The sequence below is a fragment of the Corylus avellana genome, chromosome 11 (genome assembly GCF_965113065.1).
Source record: "Corylus avellana chromosome 11, dhCorAvel1.hap1.2, whole genome shotgun sequence".
Lineage (NCBI taxonomy): Eukaryota > Viridiplantae > Streptophyta > Magnoliopsida > Fagales > Betulaceae > Corylus > Corylus avellana.
Window position 1 is genome coordinate 3,097,477 of NC_142500.1, and position 22,630 is coordinate 3,120,106.

General features: G+C 35.1%; 2 protein-coding genes and 1 long non-coding RNA gene across 3 annotated transcripts; 2 read left to right on the forward strand and 1 right to left on the reverse strand.

The window, feature by feature from the left end:
* The first annotated feature begins 3,688 nt into the window (after window positions 1-3,688).
* On the forward strand, window positions 3,689-4,584 carry LOC148582997 (uncharacterized). Its single transcript, XM_088511769.1, has 2 exons — window positions 3,689-4,442; window positions 4,550-4,584. The coding sequence occupies exons 1-2, from the start codon at window positions 3,689-3,691 to the stop codon at window positions 4,582-4,584; spliced, it is 789 nt and encodes a 262-aa protein (XP_088367895.1).
* Window positions 4,585-15,556: 10,972 nt separating this feature from the next.
* Window positions 15,557-16,742, reverse strand: LOC132166337 (uncharacterized). Its single transcript, XR_009438565.2, has 2 exons — window positions 16,419-16,742; window positions 15,557-16,057 (listed from the first exon to the last, which is right to left on the reverse strand). It is a non-coding gene; the product is annotated as an uncharacterized LOC132166337 (long non-coding RNA).
* A 437-nt stretch (window positions 16,743-17,179) lies between these two features.
* Window positions 17,180-20,106, forward strand: LOC148582998 (uncharacterized). Its single transcript, XM_088511770.1, has 11 exons — window positions 17,180-17,191; window positions 17,305-17,401; window positions 17,755-18,429; window positions 18,570-18,653; window positions 18,764-18,867; window positions 18,956-18,997; window positions 19,211-19,333; window positions 19,439-19,513; window positions 19,663-19,758; window positions 19,887-19,899; window positions 20,000-20,106. The coding sequence occupies exons 1-11, from the start codon at window positions 17,180-17,182 to the stop codon at window positions 20,104-20,106; spliced, it is 1,428 nt and encodes a 475-aa protein (XP_088367896.1).
* Window positions 20,107-22,630: the final 2,524 nt, after the last annotated feature.

Below are 22,630 nucleotides of genomic sequence, written 5' to 3' on the forward strand. Positions count from 1 at the left end.
AAACATGCGCGAGACTCAGCCTACAATTAACGTCACATTTGTTAGGAAACTCACACGATTAGGAGTATTATAATAAAGTTGGATTTAAGTTGTGCCTTTATCATTATCATTATAATAATGATATACGAAACACCGACATGCTTGAACAGTAAGCACGACAGTGACGTGGCACAACCCACGTTCACCCAACTTAAAAAAATAATAATAATAAAAAGAATTGAAAACCAAGCATCAAAACCAATCCGTGATACCCATTTTCATTTTCCCTCATTTTTTTTTTTTCTAAACCAATTTTCTCTCCCCCCTCCCCCACCGGCATGCACTGTGTGACTCCTCTCCCCACCGTGCGTCTCCCCACCATCACTGTCATTGACCAACCCATCCATCAGCTCTTGCAAGTTTCAGTTCTCCCCACGAGATTTTTCCTCCCAAACCCACCTTTTCTCCCCTGCTGGCACCGTGAGCTCCCTATCTCTCCACCACGCAGTTCCCCACCGTGCATCGTATGCTCTGATTTGCAACAGATCTAGAGTAGGGTGAAAAATACAGGGTACGATAATGGAAGATGTAGAAGGCCTCTGGGTTTGCCCCAATCTGCATGGCCTTTGTTGGGGAGAAAATATCTCACCATGGGCCCCACTTATTTACACTTATTTACAATATGCCATCACTCACTCACCTTGTGATACGTGTGCATACCATTTTTTGCACCTGGGAATAAAAGGGGAAATTGAGACCTTTTTTGGGGTCTCTCTTCCTTCTCTCCTACAGATCCTTCTCCCAGGGACTCTAGAAAGTCTCTCTCTCACATATCTCTGAGACTTTATGTCTCTCCCTCTCTCTCTCTCTCTCTCTCGCGAACCCTTTTCTCTCTATGTAAATCTAACATACATCTCTCACTATTCACACACAAATTTATAGATGAATAAAGATAAATTTTTATTATATTTTTTATCCACAAATAAAGATGCCAACTTAAGCATCCCTAGATAAATCAACTTTTATTAGATGACCAAACCAGTTTTTATGAAAACAAAAAAAAAAAAAAAAAAAAAAAAAACTGAAACATCTTTAATTGGTTTTCGATTTTACGGTTGCTTAGAAAAAATAGTTTTTAACATTAATGTATATTAACAAAATTTTATGGCATTTAATTATTTGAACGTTTGGTCACTATTATTGAAGAAATCGCTATTTCATTGAATATGGAATTTGGTCACTATTACTTCTTCATGATAGTTATATTCACACAATCAGTGAGATATAAAGCACACTAAATGGCACTCTATATACTTAAGATGCATCAGCATTACTCTATTTTAGAAAAAAAAAAAAAAAAAAATTAAAATCTCATTAACTTTTCTTGAACAATCAGAGAGCCTGACAACACAAAGATGCCAGGAAAAGATAGAATGTATTGTAAGAAATTCCATTTAAGTATGTCCCTTATGTCACATATATTATTGTAATTATAAAATTACGGTGTTCAATATTCTATTCCAATTTGAAGCTTATTATGTAAATCAAATATTATGAATTAAATGACTGATTTAATTCTTGTGGAACAAGTATTTGATTTAATTAATGATTTAATGTTTGTGGAATCAATTAGCTGTATTGATTGATTTTTTATTCCTTGATGGGAGGAATAATTAAGGTAACAGCTCTAATTGAGGGTCCCCTGACCTACCTATAAATAAGGCATGTGTATTCCATCAATTGGCACTCACTGGTAGGCATAGGTCAGAAGAACCTCGCAATAAAATTGTTTTTAGTTTTTAGTTTGATTGCTGTGGAGTCGTTCTTCAAGTTGCTTGAGCAAAGCAATGGCTGGAGGTACATATACATATATATATTAAATTTTCGCTGCTAATTATATAGTTAATTAGCATTTATATATATTCAATATCTTACATGTGGTATCAGAGCTTTCCTCTAATCCATATTTGCTCAGTTAATTTTGAGATATGCCTGCTATAAAATTTTATTTTTTGTTTCAATAATACTTTATTTTGTTTATTGATTATTGAAACAAAATTGTGGCGAGGAGCATAAAGCATTTTGTCTCTATTGAAACTAAATGAACCACTTAATGTTTGTTTTTGGACCAAATTGCCCTTCTTGTCTCTGGAGAATTTTTGGAACAAAACGAGGAGATAGCCGAAAGAGACAAGGTACCCAGAAGGATGCCCACCGCCCACCGGAACCAGAGCTCGCCGGCTCCCCATAGCAGCGGCGTTGGCCGCATAAGGTGAGCGCTGGCGGCCTGATGAGGACCGCCGTGGCTCAATGCAGCGGCAGCCCGTGTGGGTAGACATTTCGGGCCCGGCGTTCGTAAGGATGCCGCTCCAGGCAACGAACGCTCGATCTCCACCGTTGCTCGCATAAGGATCTATCGGGACGACGGCTCTTCGCCGGGGTCGCCCATAAAGGACGACGGCAGCAGCCCTACAAGGCCTGCTTGTCGACTGGCCTGAATGGTGACCCTTTCGCCTGTCGCCAAAACCTGTTAGGCCATTAGGCGGCAGCCCATGGTGGCCGACGCATGAGGAAGGCTAAAGGGGCGGCGGCGGCACATGGTGAAGGTGAAGCGGCGGCGGCGGCGGCGGCGCAAGGGCTAGGGTTCCCGGGTTAGGACTTAAGGATGCGGGGTAGGGTTTTCAAACCCATAAGGAAACCGGGTCTAGTGGTTTTGGGCTATTGGGTATGGGCTTTACTTTACCCAAACCCAATTCAGTTTTTTTTTTTTTTTTTAAAAAAAAAAAAAAAAAACAAAACAAAAGGGGCTCATTGGGTTTCGAACTTGGGCTCTTAAGGAATAAAGAGCCTAAGGTCACTTTAAGACCATTGGGCTATTTAGTTTATTATGCTTTAATATTGCATTTATATTTATCTTATCTTTTAAATTGTTCAGTATTAAATTATTATTTCTTTAATGCATGAACTTAAGGATACATTTATTAATTGTTTAAATATAAATTGTTTGATGCCTGGACCTGAGAATAATTAATTAAATCTCATGTATTGGTGAATGTTTATGGTACTATCCAAAATTGCAATCGGAAAGCTCTGGCAAGACAAGTCATGGGACTTAAGTGTGCCGTTGTGCGCCCCCCCGCTTACCTGGGACACTATCTGGTTGTACTTTGGAAAAATACTGTTTACCCACTAACATGATGGTTTTGTCTTTTATTCTTGGGAACTTTATTTTTTGGCATCTATATAGTTAATGATGTTAATGAAGTCGTGATTATCATAATAATTTTTGGGAGAGCCACAGCATCCTGATTTTATGATGATAATTGCATCAAGATCATATATGTGAATTTCATACGGAAAATTAACATCATGTTGTAATTAATTCATAAATTTAATTTGCCAATCCCCACAGGGATGTTTTTATTTTTATGAATTAATTAGAATAAGATAGTAAATTTAACATTAAAAATAAAATTTCTCTTAGGCCCACAGGTACGGAAAATTTTATTTATTAATGTTAAATTTATTAGTCTTATTAATAAAGAGTAAATTTCATGCTTGATGCAACCTTTGCCCACAGGTAGGTTGAAATTTACTATTAAGTTAACATTGGTTAATTTAAATAAAGTTATTTCATAGCATTAAAATATTTTTCTTGGTTATTGCAGCTATTCCTACTGCTTTAATGGATGGAACTTTTCATGTTCCAATGCTTAATGGTAACAATTTTTCTGACTGGAAAGAAAATTTATTTTTCACATTGGGGTGTTTGGAGCTTGACTTGGCGCTCCGTGTGGACGAACCACCCGCCCTCACGGAGGAAAGTACGCTACAAGAGATTACTAAACATGAACGGTGGGAGCGATCAAATCGCTTAAGTCTAATGTTCATGAAATCTCATGTCTCTAAAGGCATCAGGGGTTCCATCCCTGAATGCACTAAGGCTAAGGCATTCATTAAGGCAGTTGAAGAACAATTTGTGAGTTCCGACAAGGCCTTAGCCAGCACCCTAATGAAGAAACTATCAAGCAAGTCCTTTGATAATTCCAGAAGTGTGCGTGAGCACATTATGGAAATGAGGGACATGGCAGCTCAACTTAAGTCCCTAGAGATTGACATATCTGAGTCATTCTTGGTGCATTTCATTTTGCACTCTCTTCCCTCTGAGTATGTTCCTTTTAAAATATCCTATAACACACATAAAGATAAATGGTCAGTAAATGAACTTCTGACCATGTGTGTTCAAGAGGAAGAGAGGTTAAAACATGAGAAGCCAGAAGGTGTTCACATGGCTATTCATGCTAAGGGAAAGACCAAGAGAGGCAAGCATGCCCAAAACTTCAAAAGGGAGAACAAGTTGCCAATCAAGAAAATTGGCAAGAAGGATACTTGTTACTTTTGCAAGAAAGAAGGGCATATGAAGAAAGATTGCCAAAAATATATAAAGTGGCTCGAAAGAAAAGGTAATCTTATATCTCTAGTGTGTCATGAATCTTTTTTTGTTGAGGCTCCTAATAATACATGGTGGATTGATTCGGGTTCTACAATCCATATTGTCAACTCAATGCAGGGTTTTCTCACAACAAGGAAGCCAGCAAGCAATGAACAACGTGTTTATTCAGGAAACAAACTATTTTCACAAGTAAAAGCTGTTGGGACCTTTAGAATAATTTTGAAATCTGGATATGTTTTAGACCTTGAAAATGTATTTTTTATTCCAGAATTTTCTAGAAATTTAATTTCAGTCTCCAAATTGGATGCTGTGGGTTTTGGATTTTGGTTTATCAATTCAACTTTTAGTATTTTTAAAGGTGAACAATTGATTGGTGGTGGAATAAAAATTGATGGTTTATTCAAAATTGATCTAGATCCCAATTTTGAAAACAATTATTTATCATTGCATACTGATGTTGGCATAAAGAGGAGTCTAATGGATCAAAACTCCACTTTGTTATGGCACAGGAGATTAGGACATATCTCCATTGAGAGAATCAAAAGGTTAGTGAATGATGGAGTTTTAAAAACTCTTGATTTTACAAACCTTGGTACTTGTGTGGATTGCATAAAGGGAAAGCAAACCACTAAGACCACTAAAGGTGCCAAAAGGAGTTCTGAGATTCTTGAGATCATACACACTGATATCTGTGGACCTTTTCCTACTTCCTGCCTAAATGGTCAAAGATATTTCATATCTTTCATTGATGACCATACAAGGTTTATGTATCTCTATCTTATAAATGATAAGGCTGAAGCATTAAATGCTTTTCAGACCTATAAGGTAGAAGTAGAGAAACAAAAGGAAAAGAAAATCAAGATCATAAGATCTGATAGAGGCGGAGAGTACTATGGTAGGTACACAGAAAAGGGACAAATGATAGGTCCATTTGCGAAATTCCTTGAAGAGGAAGGTATTGTGGCTCAATACACGATGCTTGGCACACCACAACAAAATGGTGTAGCAGAAAGAAGGAATCGTACACTTATGGACATGGTTAGGAGCATGCTGAGTAATTCCCATCTCCCTTTATTTTTATGGAGTGAAGCCTTAAAAACTGCTGTGTATGTTTTAAACAGGGTTCCATCCAAGGCTGTCCCCAAGACAACTTTTGAATTATGGAATGGGTGGAAACCAAGTTTAAATCATTTACACATATGGGGTTGTCCTGCTGAAGTAAGGATTTACAATCCAAGTCTAAAGAAATTAGACCCAAGGACAACCAGCGGATTTTTTATGGGCTATGCAGTTAACTCCAAGGGATTTAGGTTTTACTGTCCTTCGCATAGTCCTAGAATTGTTGAGTCTATAAATGCAAAATTTATAGAGGATACTGAACCTTGTGGGAGTGCTCATCCTCAAATGGTTGAATTAGAGGAAGCACGAGAGTTGACTGAAACTCCTTCACATGAAGGACGTTTGATTGTGCTTAGGGAAAATCAAAATGATTTCCTTGAACCACAATCAATTTCAGAACAGCCAACTCCTGAGGAACAGGTTCTGAATGAGCCTACTCAACCTCCTCCAAATGGGGAGGAAGTAGGATTAAGAAGATCCTCTAGAATATGTAGACCAGCAATCCCTAGTGATTATGTTGTATACCTCCAAGAGTCTGATTTTGACATTGGGCCTAAAGATGATCCAAAATCATTTTCACAAGCCATGAGTGGAGATAACTCCACATTTTGGTTCAATGCCATGAAGGAAGAGATGGAATCCATGGCTAAAAATCAAGTCTGGGATCTCGTTGACTTACCAGAGGGAGCTGTAGCCGTAGGCTGCAAATGGGTTTACAAAACCAAAACAGATGCTTCTGGTAAAGTTGAACGGTATAAAGCTAGACTTGTAGCCAAGGGATTTACTCAGAAGGAAGGCATTGATTATCATGAAACCTTCTCTCCAGTATCAAAGAAGGATTCATTTAGAATAATCATGGCATTAGTAGCTCACTTTGATCTAGAGCTACATCAAATGGATGTGAAAACAGCATTTTTAAATGGGGATCTTGAAGAAGAGGTATACATGAAACAACCTGAAGGATTTGATGATAACAGTCAGAAGGCTTGCAAATTAAAGAAATCTATTTATGGGCTAAAACAAGCCTCCCGCCAATGGTATATCAAATTTCACAAAGTTATTACCTCATATGGTTTTGTTGAGAACTTTGTTGATCAGTGCATATACCTTAAGGTCAGTGAGAGCAAAGTTATTTTCTTAGTCCTATATGTAGATGATATTTTGCTTGCAACTAATGATTTAGGTTTGCTACAAGAAAGCAAACAGTTCCTCTCTCAAAACTTTGAAATGAAAGATTTGGGTGAAGCTTCATATGTCATTGGCATAGAGATTCACAGAGACAAAAATCAAAGAATATTAAAATTGTCTCAGAAGGCTTACATTGAAAAGGTTTTAGAGAGATTCAGAATGAAGAACTGTTCAACTTCTGTAGCACCTATCATTAAAGGGGATAAATTCAGCAATAATCAGTGTCCCCAGAATGCATTGGAACAAGAACAGATGAAAAGTATCTCATATGCATCTGCAGTTGGCAGCCTATTATATGCACAGGTCTGTACTAGACCTGACATTCCAATGGCAGTTGGAATGCTGGGTCGATATCAAAGCAACCCAGGATTGGAACATTGGAAAGCTGCAAAGAAAGTGATGCGGTATTTGCAAGGAACCAAGGACTACAGTCTGACATACAGACACACTGACCATTTGGAGGTGGTTGGATATTCAGATTCAGATTTTGCTGGATGTGTGGATAGCAGGAAGTCTACTTCAGGATATATCTTTCTTCTTGCTGGAGGAGCTATATCTTGGAGAAGCAGCAAGCAGACTATAATTGCTACATCTACAATGGAAGCAGAATTTATTGCATGCTATGAAGCCACTACACAGGCATTATGGTTAAGAAATTTTGTTAGTGGTCTCAAGGTTGTCGATTTTATAGCGAGACCAATCAAGATCTTCTGCGATAATCGTGCTGCCATTTTCTTCTCTAAGAATAATAAAAGTGGAAGCAGAAGTAAGCATATCGACATCAAGTACCTTCGTGTGAGAGAGAACATTAAAAGGAATGAAGTATTCATTGAGCATATTAGTACTGAACTGATGATTGCGGATCCCATGACTAAAGGTTTACCGGTAAAGCAGTTTAAAAGTCATGTGGAGCATATGGGGCTCATTGATTCATTTTGTACTTAGTTCTTTCTATTCAGTCTATAGACATCATGTTATTTTAATAAAGTTTTGTGCACATTTATTATCTTATCCATGAGGATAAAATTAAGTTTGGACCCGAATGACTTATAGGAAGTTCGTTCATTAAGTACATTATCCATAAAGTACTCATTTAGGGAGGTATTAGACATCGTGATACATGGAAGGGACAGCTTATTACATAAAAGCTTTACCGCCATGATTCGTGTGTAGTATTCCTTGAATGAGTGGGAGGATTCCATGAATGGTTGGAATAGATAAAGTATTGGCCAAATCATAGAACTGAACACCATAAGGAATTTATGTGTCATAAGGGCCAAGTGGGAGAATGTAAGAAATTTCATTTAAGTATGTCCCTTATGTCACATATATTATTGTAATTATAAAATTACGGTGTTCAATATTCTATTCCAATTTGAAGCTTATTATGTAAATCAAATATTATGAATTAAATGACTGATTTAATTCTTGTGGAACAAGTATTTGATTTCAATCAAATATTCTGAATTAAATCACTGATTTAATTCTTGTGGAACAAGTATTTGATTTAATTAATGATTTAATGTTTGTGGAATCAATTAGCTGTATTGATTGATTTTTTATTCCTTGATGGGAGGAATAATTAAGGTAACAGCTCTAATTGAGGGTCCCCTGACCTACCTATAAATAAGGCCTGTGTATTCCATCAATTGGCACTCACTGGTAGGCATAGGTCATAAGAACCTCTCAATAAAATTGTTTTTAATTTTTAGTTTGATTGCTGTGAAGTCGTTCTTCAAGCTGCTTGAGTAAAGCAATGGCTGGAGGTACATATACATATATATATATATATATTAAATTTCCGCTGCTAATTATATTGTTAATTAGCATTTATATATATTCAATATCTTACATGTATATCATTCTGTTTGTGACTTGTGAGCTAGAAAAAAAAAACACACACACACACACAAAGAAGCTTGCAGTCAATGGAAGAGCTGAATTATTAGGCAAAATTCATTACAGTTTCCCAATTCTTACAAAGCAAAGAATAAAAATACTTTAAAAGAAAAACCCGAAAGTCTCACCCGCTCACTGAGGATTTATGACCTTGAGAAGCTAGCGTACACCTCCTGGAATCCATACTGTTGGGATCGAAAGGCCACTGTAGCAACCCAGATTTTATAATCATTATTATATGAGATGTTAATTTGTTATAAGATTATTCTAATATTCATGCTAGGTGTAATATTAATTATTGAGGAAATTACAAGTTTATATGGACATTGATGTAATATATATTAGTTCCCTGATTTTATATATGATTATATGAAATAATATTATTGGGTGATTTAAGAGTTGACAGTGATTTAATTAGAGAGATTATATACTAGAGATATTCAATGCAGAGACAAGAAGGTTATTAGCTTTAATGGCAGTCGTTTTGGAGTGTCGGCAGGCCGTACCTGTAGGTTTATCTGATTTTTGTTAAAATCAGCTAAGTGGTTGAAAGAGATAAGTTTTAAAATCTAATTTTTTCTTTTTTGTTAAAATCGGCATGCTTAATTACTTCACCCTAAACCCTAAACCCTAGTCAAAGCCTAATTAATTTCAAAACCCTAAATCCTAACCCTAGCATTAAATTTTAAAACAAAAATGTGTAAGACTTACACCAAACCCTAGACTCTCTTTAAATATTCATTTCCCTGATATAATTTTCTCTATACATCGCATCTCTCTCTTGCAAAATTTTGGTTGCCCTCATCTCTTCCATTACCAGGGAGTGGTTTTATTCTTCTCCAACTCCATGTTGCACGGTATAGAATCCTTTCATTTGCTTTTAACGGAACCTAAACCTTAGATTTTAACACCGTGAGTTAGGTTGGCTACAGGTGGATGGCCATCTATATGCTTGCTCATGCTCACAAGAAAAAGCACTACACTGACCACAAGAATTAGAGAGAGAGTTTCAGGCATCGCCATCTCCAGCAATGCTGATTATAACATACAATTTTATGAAGAAAAACCAACTTCTTATATATTATATGATATCGCCATCTCCAGCATCACACCTTTACAATTTTTTATTTTATTTTATTTTAATTAAAAAAAATTAATATTTTGAGAATTTTACGAATAATTATAACGAAAGTGATTAATTGAAAATTCGATATCCTTAACTTATTTGGCACTTTGCATGAGTGAAATAATTTACTGGTCTTTAGCTGGTTGCTTTTTGCTGTCCTAGTATTCCAGTTTAGAGTTTGGATTGCTTTGAAACGCATACCATGGTTTAATATTGTTTCAGATTCACACTGTAGTTTTACACTAGTAATAAGACATTTTTTACACTAAAAGATAAGCAAATAATTCACATTTTCACTTTGTTATCGCTTGGTTAATGAAGCTTAATCTATTGAATATCCAAGATTGTTAATAAAATCAACTAGTGCCGGTGAAAAAAAGGTGAAATACCGTCATTAATGGGGTGCCCCCCCCCCCCAATGACTTAGTTGTGTGCGTATGTGTGGTGCACATAAAAAGCTATAGATCCTTTCATAATTCCCCCACAACAATCTCTATTGTGGTATGATTAGGTAGAAAAGGGCTATCCAAGTTTCCAGGTGTTTCCTTATAAATATCGAAAGGTAACTCTTTTAAATTCTTGCTACATGCATATTCAATTGCATGGAACATCATATGCACTTCCGTTAGCAGGGGAACATCATAAATTTAAGACATTTCAACAAGGCTATAAGCTGATTGCTTTTCAATTCACCTTGGCAAAACAATGAAGGAATTGATTTATGTGATATAAACTAAAAAGAAGTTTTAAATTTTTTGTGAAAGAAAAGTATAGAAAGGTGTTTCGTACCAAGCATAAAACTTGTTATAAAATGCAATAAAACATATTAATTCTAAACGGTTATAAAACAATAAGGAAATCAATGGGTTAATGACCAAATGGTCATAATACCAAAAAAGGGTAAAACATTTGCTAATAATCAAATGGTCAAACTACAATAAAACTTGTTAAAGACTAATGGTCAAAACTGTAAAAATCAATTAAAACTAATTTTTATTTAATAACTCATAACCAGGTAATAAATACAAACGGTCATAAAAGTTATATCTCATAACCAAATAATAAATACATACAGTTATAAACCAAATTGGTTAAAGATGATTTTTATTTCTCATAAAAACTCATGAAGATAATATCAAATGATAAAACATTTTCAAATTACTGAAAAATGAATGTTTGTGAAAAATATTACAACATTTTTTACATTATAACAATTAATTGTAGATAATATTGTTGTTTCTTGTAGTTTGAGCCAAATGATTTGTTTGAACCGTGTTCATCTGACGAATTGACGGTTTCATCAAATCCTCATCATTTCTACTATAATATGGGCGCAGTACAATTTGGACAGCATGTTGTGACATTACAGGTTAGATTAATAACTTAAAGGAAAATTTATATAAAATATAGAAACTTAGAAGAATGTGTTACATTTTGCATATGGCTAACTATTCTTTATGTTCTTACTTGGCAGGTTATGAGCCATTATGCTCCAGGTCTGTGCATTCAAAGGCTTAATTTTGGCTCCCGTAAAATCTATAGAGGGAAGGTAAAATTCTATCATCTGCTCAATTGCTTTGCATTTTAGGACAAAACTAATCTTGTTGTACAATTCTAAATATTTGTTATTATTTAGGATATGACGAGCACCATAATGGGATGGCTTCACAACCGAACAATTCACGATTTTAAACTGATAGATATCCTTAATGAAGTCAATTGCAAACATGTGGTAATTTTTTGAATGAGATTCTTTTTACAATTCTTAGTTATTTTCTTTTATATTTAAAGATAGACTTATTTCATGAGTTAATATCACGTTATACTTATTGGTTTGCAGGAGGACATAGAAGGTAATTGACTAAAATTATAAACAAAGATGGAATTCAAGATTCTCTTATGAATTTTTTTTTCTTCCTAATGTTGTTTGAGTGATTTTCAGTGACCTTAATAGAGTAGGTAAAAAAAGGTATGCTTGTTGAGACGGGACCCGATTTGTACATGATAGAACGGGAGCAGGTAATTTTTCAGCATATTGATTCCCAATAATCTCTTGTCCAACAAAAAAAAAAAAAGATAATTATGAATTTTTTTGTCTTATATTATTATTTTTTTCATTGTTATCTAATATGAAGGTTTTCTTTTACTTTACGTAGTTGCCTCAACCAATTTATGATTTCATCATTGAAGATTTGAAGTATGGAGGTAGAAAAGATGATGGGAAAATTCATTATAACTACAAGGTAACTAGGTTTTCTTTCTATTAGTTAGAAATCTAGTTTTGAATTCCACTAGTTATTAAAGTTGTGTGATTATAACCATGAATTCCTACCTCTAACAGGTTGTGGAAGGAATCGATGTCTAAGGGGCATCAAACACTTGTTGCAGCCAATGTAAGTTATGAATTGATCCCTACTTCTATTGATATTGTATGTTGTGTGTTCTTGTGGGAGACGGGCGTGTCGTGGCAGTGTGGATCTTTCAATGGCAATGCTTTCCTCGTTTGTTTTTTTGTGAATTGTGTATTTTATATTGCATCATAAATCTCTAGTACCCAAAGTGCACTTATCAAAAAAAATATTGCATCATAAATCCTTGCTTTTGACTTTGAATGACAAGTTTGTTGCTTTTAATATTATATGCATATTGGACTATTGGAGGATTGATCAGAATTTTGTCTGGATTTGTAATGCATTATATCATAATTTAGAACTTCCTTAAGATTGAAAGTATGCCAAATACTTGGGTGTTTGAATTTCTAATGTGTCTGCATTTGATAATGCCAAACCCTTGCTTGATTTCAGTCCTTAAGCTTACTGTAATGTGTCTGCATTTGACAATGGGACATGCAATGTCATGGAATATGCTGATAGTCAATTTTCTATGTTGTTGATGAAGTTACCTCCTGACAGCATTGGCGTGGTGGGTCGGCAGCAACTAAGATCATTGGGTTGTGAATGAGCTTGAGGAAAGTTTCTTCCAGTTTCCATGTATATGAGTTTGACGAAAAGATACTTAATAGTGCTTCTTTAAACAGCTTTTTCTTCTCTTATGTTTGAATTTTGTACTCTGTTCCATCTCTATAATCAAATTGTTCTTTTACTGATCTCTAGAATTAGATTGGTTTATTCTTGGATTACTGGGTTGTGCAGTGCTTTAAGCCAAATTTTGACATCATTAATCAATTGAAAAGTATCCTCATCTTCTTTGATTAAAATTAGGTATCATTCTTCTTGTGGATTATTCTGTGCATGGGAACAAATGCCACAGGATTGAGTGTACTTAAAAAAGATAATGATTCATGGATAGTATTCAAACTTAGTTTCTGTTTTAGCTCATGTTACCATGTTTTTAATCAAATAATTCCAGGATCAAGTTCTGTTATGAGCTCCCTATGGGGGAGGTGGAGTCATCTGCTTAGGCATATATATAGATGGACAAGTCAAGAGTTCATATTTTAAAAAATTCATTTTCCACACAAGAAATATTCAATGAATGGTTGATTGTTGTTGTTCGCTTGGATCTTTCGTTTAGTTTTCCTTACAAATTGTTATGTCAGGTCTCTAGAGAATTACCATATGATTTGCTGGCTTTTGGGATGATGATTAAGGACATAAACCCCCACGTGAAATTACTACAAATATCAGAATATGAATGAATTGAGCTGTAACAATACAACATTTTTTTGGGATGCATGAAGAATCAATAAATGAAGCTTCAGGTCTAAACACCAAAAACGGGAAATTATATGTTTTTCAATTGTCAACTAGCTTTCAAAAGGTAAGGATAATATGAAGGGCGCATTGATAACCATAATGAAGCACATGATTTTCTCGTTCTCAAACCAAAACTCAAGGGAATACATAGCTCGTCATCTTGACACTACTAACTATAGACTATAGACTATGAACTATATATGAAGAAGCATCATTTCAAGCAAAACTTGAACTAGCTAGGGGGGGAGCTGCACCAATACCTCTACTGCCACGACCAATGCCAGGCCTTCCACCAAACCCTGCAATATCAAGAGAGCAAATGAAATAATCAATAAGAACAACAAGACTGTTTTGCACGATTGAAATCCTTTCTTAGCATAGCAGACTCTTAGAGTAAGACAATGCATCAAGATATGCCAAACAAGATATTCTATACTCAGTTTATAACAAAAAGCAGCAACCACACAATCAGAAGAATGACTCATACATTAGTATTTTGCATAAAGAGTTTACAATTAAATGTACATTTGCCCCCCCCAAAAAAAAACAAACAAACAAAAGGAATGATTCCACCGGAAATTTTTTATTTACAAGTACTTTGAAATATCATTAAAAGCATCTCAAGCACACATGAAATATACAAGACACACACCTATCTAGAAAGAGAAGATTAACAAACAAGAAAATCATTGAAACTAATGATCACCAATGGAACTAAATACACGTGTATAAAATCAAGATTTACAACTGATAAATACCAAGTTCTAAGCTTTCACAACGAGAATTGCATTCACCCCACATCATAAAGAGTACTGCAAGTCAATTTGTCTAATTAGAAGGGCTTGGATTGAGTACAAAATGCAGACCAAAGTCCAAAATAAAGAATTTTTTTTTAAAAAAAATGCAATTTAATTCTTCCTTCCCTCATTCGGCCAATGCAAGAGGAGGAAATCAAAATGCTTATAACCCATTCGGCTAGTGCAAGAGGAGGAAGACAAAATTTTTCCCTCTCTCATTTGACCTTACCAACAAAAAAAGAGAGAAAATAGTGAAATCCCCAAAGATTTCAACATATCCACCAAGGGAACTAAGACTCAACAAAATCAACCTCAGAAAAATCAATCATTCAAATTCCATCCAAACTGTAAGTAAACGCAGCTTAAACTTACTATATTCTCGTTTCATGGTTGTTGCTTTTTCTTCGTGTGATTTTCAATCTAGGTCTTAAATTTTGTTGTTCTTCTAGTTTATACTATAGTGTGTACCTAATCACTTTGAGGATTTTCTTGGGCTATTGAACCACTACTTTAGATGATAATAAATAAATAAATAAATTTAGGCCGTGGCCTTTTTTATTTTTTCCTAAGCTTATGCCTTCACCCCTACCTATATTGCTTTCTGGCTCCATCCCTAGCTACTCGTGAATATACTCGGGCTTGGCTTGTTAAACTCTGCTTGGGAGATGGGTTTTGTCTATCAAAATTTACTCAAATGTGAAACTTTTTTGGAGAGTTCTGGTCAACAATATTACTAAGAATTTTATGAGTTTTGTTCTTTATAAGAAAAAAAAAAAAAAATTAGTCACCCCCAACGGCTGTTTGGGGTTGCTCGGCTATCTCCAACGGCTATTTGGGGTGGTCTGGCCACCTTGGGTATTATTTTTATTTTTATTTTTTGATTACCTTTTAATTTTCCTTTTCCTTTTTTATTTTTGTTTATTTTTTATTTTTATTTTTTTAAAAAAAATTATTATTATAAGTATTATTTTGAGTTGGGTTGAAAAAAAATTGACTTGGGATGAAAATATTTGAGTTGGGTGTAAACGACAACCAAACGTCAACTCAAAAAGAAAAATACTGAAAAATAAAAGGACATCAAGAATGCAGTGTCAATATTTCCAAAAACAGTTCCAGCTACTGTTAGAAAATATTAGATAGGTCCCATAAAAAAAAATAAAAAAAAATAAAATAGAGCCCCAAACCGAATATCCTTCACGTTCACATGAATAATACCTAGATGGACATGGCTCTCAGTAATCTGGTAACCTGAAACAATGCAAATTTCAAGAGACAATGCTTCAAAAGTCATCTTAGAATTGCTACTATAGGTCACAATCCAATCTTTTCAATGCAATAATGACCATATAGAAATGAGCTTTTACATATTTTACATTAAGAAACTCATGGGTCATGACTACAAGCAAAAGGGATCAAGTATCAAAACCAGAATCGAGGCCACTCTCCCTTAACAACATCGTTTCTTCTTCAAGTACAGAATTCTTTCCCCTGCTAGCCAGACCATGCTCTCTTTTCCTCTTCTCCTTCAGAGGAAAAGTAAGGTTCTTCTCTTTCCAAGTTTCCACACTTGTCAGTCACTCTCCATTTATGGGTTATTGCAGCCCTTGTTTTCTTCGTTCTTCATGAGATTCTTCAATCTCGTTAGTCTAACGAATTTCCTTGCAAGTAGACCATGACCAGTCTCACTTCTTGTCTTCCGGTTCTCTTGGTGGACTGGAGGCACACTCAAGACTGATGGTTGACAGATCTAGTAGGAGCAGGAGACCTAGAAGGAGATAAGCTGGAGATATGCTCTATTAGTTACTTGATGTTCTGCTGCTTGTTAGGTTAGGATAAGTTATGATCTATCGATAGAGATAGCCTTGAATTAACTAATAAGCTAACCATTTTTGGGGAATTCATTGTGAAATTCTATCAAACACTTTGTAAGCGGTTTCTCCCACCTTTGAGTGGAGAGCTTATCTTTAATGCAATAACACTTTCCATTTACAATCCATTTCCACAAACACAACCATTAATCACAAGCATTAAGGTTGAGCAACGAGCAGTCCAACCACAATCCACATTAATTCGCTCGAGGAGAGAAGAAAAATCAAAATATGAAGCAACAAATTTGTTAGAGAGACATCGAGAACTGTTACCTTCGGAGGATTTTTCTTTTTGGAAGGTTGGCTGGCTTTAGATTGATCCTTCGCCTTTCTTCGGCTCCAACGTATGAATGTGATTATGTGAAGACGAGTATTCATCAGATGAGAAATCTTTCTCCTTATCACTCCATGGCACAGCTCTCTTCACAGTATAAAATGACTCTGAAGCACAAAAAGAACACAATTGAACAAACAATCAGTGAGCTCGTGTGTGCGTCGATTGAGCGGAGATTATGGATAAGAATGGTTGAATTTGAATCAGGGAAGAGAGAGTGGAAATTGGAGAAGAAGGAAAGGAAAGACGTGAATGGCAGATTACCAAAGTTTGTCTTACAAAATAAATGGGTGGGCATCTACCCGCCCCGCCCATTTTCCCTAATAAAAACGCGGGTCCCAGGTAACATTTCGAATACCCGTTCTAGGCGGGTCGGGTCGCGCTTTTTTGTTTTTTAAAAAAATCTCGGATACCCGCTCCGCTTGAATTTACTCTTAAGTCCTAAACCTAATAACCCAGATTGCATGCAAGTTCTCAGACTCCTGCGTTCTTCTCCTCCCTCCTCTCAGACTCACGCTCTCGCGCTCTCTCTCTCTCTCTGACTCACGCTCTCTCTGTTTCGCTCTCTCGCGGCGGTGTGAAATGGATGGAGTATGAAAATTTCAAATATATAAATTTTGAGCGCCTGTGTTTGTGTTTCGACGTGGCAAGTAGTTTATCCTGTTCTGCTTCACAAAGACGACGGCTCTCCATATCCAACATGAAAGATGAGGTATTTGATTCTCTGACTAATCAATATTAGGAAGTCGTTTGTATTTGATTCTCGATATAATTTCCTTCTAAGAAAATTCAAGTGTCTATTTACCGATTTGTACCATTTTTCAGATTAGCCGATTCATCCAGAATGTCATTGCAACAACCTGCCATTACAGAAAGCTACTGGCAAACAAGAGCCTTATAAAAGGCTCCATTCTTCCGTCAGGTATAATTTAAACAAGAAAGAGTCTTATAGGCTAAAAAGAAGTCTTTTGGGAAGTACAATTATATTTCATATAGGCTATAGGCTATAGGCTGAAGGGCATGTTATCGACAGCTAATTCTTTTTCCGTCCTTCAAATTTTTCAACTTTAATTTTTTTGTAGCAATATTTTTGTTCATAAAATTAAATTTCTTTAAATTATATATATATATATATATATATATATATATATATATATATATATATATATATAAAAGAGCAATGCGTTGATGTCTTTAATTAGAAAATGCAAATTTGATCTCCTATTTCTTTTTCTTCATAATTTGAATACAATTTTTTTTTCTTTTCCTTTTCAGAACGTACTTCCAAAGTTAAATTTGTAAGATGGTCACCTCCAACAATGACGCAAAAATTTAAACTTAACCTATATGCGAGTCTTTCAAAACAACACGTTTTCTTAAGATATGTGCTTTTTGACCATCGTGGCATACATCTTTTACGGCGTACAAAAGTTACAAGAATTGAAAATCACACTATGAGGAAGGCTGTGGCAAAAAATGATGAAAACCCTAATTATAATATAGTGATGGCTGAGGCAAGAGCACTAGAATTGGCTTTATTTGAATTAAAGGAAAGAGGATGGCTACCCGGTGTGGTTCAACTTGGTTCTGCCTTTTTGTGTCAAAAGCTTGTAGGCATTAGTCCACTACACACAATGACTTCAAAGGAGTTACAGAACATTATTGAACGTTGTATGCATATCATTGACGAGAATCGTATCCAAGTAGATTGGACACATCGGCGGGCTAATATTGTAGCCAACTCTTTGATGGAATCTGCGAAAAGATACAAAAATGATATTTGTGCTACAAAATTAGATCCTCGGCTATGTCGCTTTACTTGGGAACAAATGTATGGCCCCTTTAAACCTTATTTGTCTAAAATAGCCAACACTTCTCAAGAACGTCTGAAGTATCTCTTGTCAGATGAAAATGGATTCACACAAAAAATCTTGAGTTGGATTAATATGGGTACGCAAACCAAGATTTATTTTTTATATAATTTAATTCAATATTGTTTTGTGTTTTTATTCATTTGATATGACATATAAGAGCACATGTTTATTTCTAAAAATTATTTTTATTGATTGTGGTTTTTTTGTTCTTCTTAGCACTGAATAAGGAAAGTATGCCAAGAGAAATCATATTTGAGATTTCTGAAGCAAGAGGTTTGCGATTAGAAGAAAGATATTTGAGTATGCTTGCTCATAATCTATCTTTTTTTGTTTTTGATTGTTTTTTCCAAAAAAAAAAAAAGGTGAAAGAGTGGGAAATTCAATTGAATTCTTACTTTTTCTTGTTGTAGTGTCGATAACTCCTGCCAACAACAAAGCCTCATATTCTACTCAAAATCAAATAATACATATGTTGATTGATATTTTGGAACATTTGGAACCTATTCCAGCCACTGTAAGCTCAAATTTTTCGTTTTTGAACTCAATGTGCTACATATTATAATTTTTAGCGCTTGTATAACATTAATGTTTGATTTATTTAGCGGACTATAATTATGTACTTGCGGTTTGAAGCCGAGATCAAGGTATGTATAACTCGTGTGTGGTTTTTACCTTCTTTAAGTTTATCCACAATTAGGTCTTACATTGTTATTTCTTTTGACGGTTGCACAAAAAAATTCTACTGTTATGCATTTAGGATGTTATGGTAGTTGCTCACTTAAAAATACTGAACATTATAAATGAGGATCATTTTTGACATTATAAATACTACATGTGGGTACCATTGTTTTTTGCAGTTACTGTCAAATGATTTGTTTGAATCATGTTCATCAGAAGATTTGACGCTTAGGTCATATCCTCCAGCTTTTTATTATCATCTAGGCGCAATACGGTTAGGAAGTCTTGTTGTAACACTACGGGTGAGATGAATAACTAAAAGTTGAAATTTATACAATACATAGAAACTTTGGGAACATATTACTTGTTGCATACACTTATTATTGTTTTGTTTTTTACCTTTGTAGGTTTTGAGCTATTTTGCTCCAGGTCTTTGTGTTGATCGAATCCGGTTTGGACCTCATTCCATTTTTAAGGGGAAGGTGGGGAAGGTAAAATGGTTCTATAGCTCATTTTGTTCACTTGCTTCGCAATAATTTTAAATTCAAATTCGGACATGATATAATAGTCTTTCATTTGCATTAGGAAAACTAATTTTGTGGTACAATGTTGAATATTTATTATGATTTAGGATGTAAGGAGTGCCGTTAGGGGATGGATTGCACTGCAAAAATGTGGCGAATTTCAAATTATAGATGTCCTTAATCAAGTCAACTGCAAATGTGTGGTAAAGTTGAACATGTTATTTTTGAAGGAGTTTCTTTTTAGTTTTTAGGGTTATTAGTTACTTTCTTTTGTCTTTAAAGACAGTCTTTTTTAATGAGATAATATTATGTTATACTTTTTGGTTTGCAGGAGGACATTGAAGGTACTTGGATTAATTATAAACAAATATTAAATTCAAGATTCTCCTATGGAAGAATTTTTTTTTTTTTTTTTTTTTTTAATATTGTTTTAGTTGTTTTCAGTAATATTAAAGGAATTCGTGAAAAAAAGAATAATCGGTGAGAAGAAACCCGGTATTTACATGAAAGAGCCGAGGGAGGGGGTAATTTCTTTTTCCTTTTCGGTTTAGCATATTAAATCGCAATTCTCTTTGATCCAACAACTTTTTTTGAAAAAAACTGATGACCTTTTTAGTTGTTTTATATCATTAGTTTTTCATTGTTATCTAATATGAAGTTTTTCTTGTACTTTATGTAGCCGCCGGAATTACTTAAACATGATTACACTATCTACCCCAAGGGTGAACATAAAAAAGATGATGGCCTTTATAACTATAAGGTAACTAGGTTTTCTTTCTCTTGGTTAGAAATTTAGTTTTACTTCCCTTGGGCTAATTACCAAAGTTTTTGTAGTTATAATCATGAATCCCTACTTCTAACAGGTTGTGGAAGGAATTTATTTCTAAGGGTCATACACTTTTTGGTGTTCTTAAGTTGGGCAATGTAAGGACGGAAAAAAAAATGATCTATTCCGTTCTAATTTACTTTACTAGTTGGGGATATATTGTGCTATTTAAAAAAGAGATAATATATGTATTTGCATTGACGTTATTTCATATTGTGGCTATTAAATTGTATTCAAAATCACTTAATTTTATTACGGTTCTTAGAGCCTCTTTATACATGCTTGATGAACCCCTTTTAAGCATGTGTGATAATTGAGTAATTTTAGAAGTTATTCTTGTGTTATTTCATGAGTGATGTGTATTTTAGTGCTAAGGTTTATGATTAAGCACATGATGTTGAATGTAGTGCCTCATAATGGTGGATAGAGAATCTATTGAATTCTGTTGTCGAAAGTTCCAACAGAATGACTTGAACACACGACAATCTCCACTACAATAATACATCAGTAACAACCCATGAGACATCTAGCTGCAAAAAACACTCGAAACAGAAAAATACAGGAAAAATAAAGACGAGAGAAAATAAACCCACAAAACAGTAGCACCATCGGATTAAGGGGCGGAGGAGGGCCGCCGGAGGAATCTGCCCGGAGTGCGTCAACCAAACGTTAGCGTGTGTGATCCATGCTCCGACGCATGGTGCTCGAAAAGCAACGCAGAAGGTGGCTATGGAAGCGGATGGTGCCGGTGAACATGGTGTAAGGGCGTGTCGAGGTGGCTTTGACCTAGGAAAGTAAATTGAGCTTGGGAAAAACCGATCCAAGAACCAAGCCAAATCCAGCAAACAACATAGCAGAAACGATGGAGGGCACATTGGACGATGCGGTGGGGGTTGGTAGCATACTAGAGATGGCTAGGCGAAGCCACAACAAGAGCTAGGCTTTGTGGAAAGAATGAAAAGAGCAAAACAAGGAAAAAGGAGGGGAAAGAGGCGAAAAGGAAGAGGAAAAACACCGCTCAAGGCAGAGAGGACAAAGGGAGGAGGGAGAAAGCAAAGCCCATCCATCCTCCCCGGAAAAGCCGCATAAGGCGGTGGGAAAACCTCACGGTGAGGTGGTTTGTTAAAAAAATATCCTAGCTTCTCTCAGAGAGAGAAGCCTCTTATTCCACACTGCTGATAATAACTTAATATGCCCTTATGTTTTGATGTGTGTTGTTACTAAACAAAAAAATAGGAATAATTATTTCATTCCACTCCCCTCTATTCCTAGTAATAACTATTATATTTTATAATAAAATATGCATTATGCGGATCAAACGAGCTTCATTCTTTGGAATACAACAAACATGAGCACAGTTGTACAATTTCATTGATTTCCAACTAACATTAATAATGTAATTTGGATGGTGTTTATTTTGGATGAAGGGTTTCACTTACATTTTTTTTGTTTTTTTCTTCTAATTGTTCCGAGCAAAACTAACTAGGAAGTAATGGATAAGGTGATTTTGAATTTGAAAAAAAAAAAAGAAAGGAATTATGTTTTAGAAAAATATAAGAGAAAACCTTTTATTAGGACAATACTGATAACATCTCCTTTACAGCCACAATCAATAATCGACACATAAGCAAAAACATAAAAAGTGTACAAAAATAACTTAAACCAAAATACACTAGATTTTAGGGTGATAACATCTCTAAAGGGTTAACCTTCCACCTCTAAATTTTAGTTTTTAATCCAAAAACGAGCTTTGAGGCATTAGAAACGGGTTTTGAGGCATTAAAAATGGGATTTGGGGCATTAAAAATAAATTTTGAGGAGTTAGAAATGGGTTTTTGGGCATTAGAAACGGGTTTTGAAGCATTAGAAACGGGTTTGGAGGCGAGTCACAGCCGACGGGGTTTGAGGCATTCACCGCGAGCCAGACCCGTGGGTCCGGGGAGACCCACGAGAAGCATTTAATGTGTTTTCGTCCATTACAATCTCATCAAAATTTTCTCTACTTTCTGTTTTGATGGAGATAAGTTTGATTTTGCGTTTGATGATTACTTGTGTGCGTTTCTGTATGTTTGATCTTTGTTGTTGCGCTTTTTTTTTTTTTTTTTTTTTTCTCAAGTGTTTAGCTTACTTAAGCATTTGCAAACGTCCAGCGAGACCCACGTTAGTTAGCGGTTATTAGAGTTACTTAATAATTTTTTAAATTGTGTTTTAAAAAGTGGTTAGCGATTAGCGGTTATTAAAGTTACTAT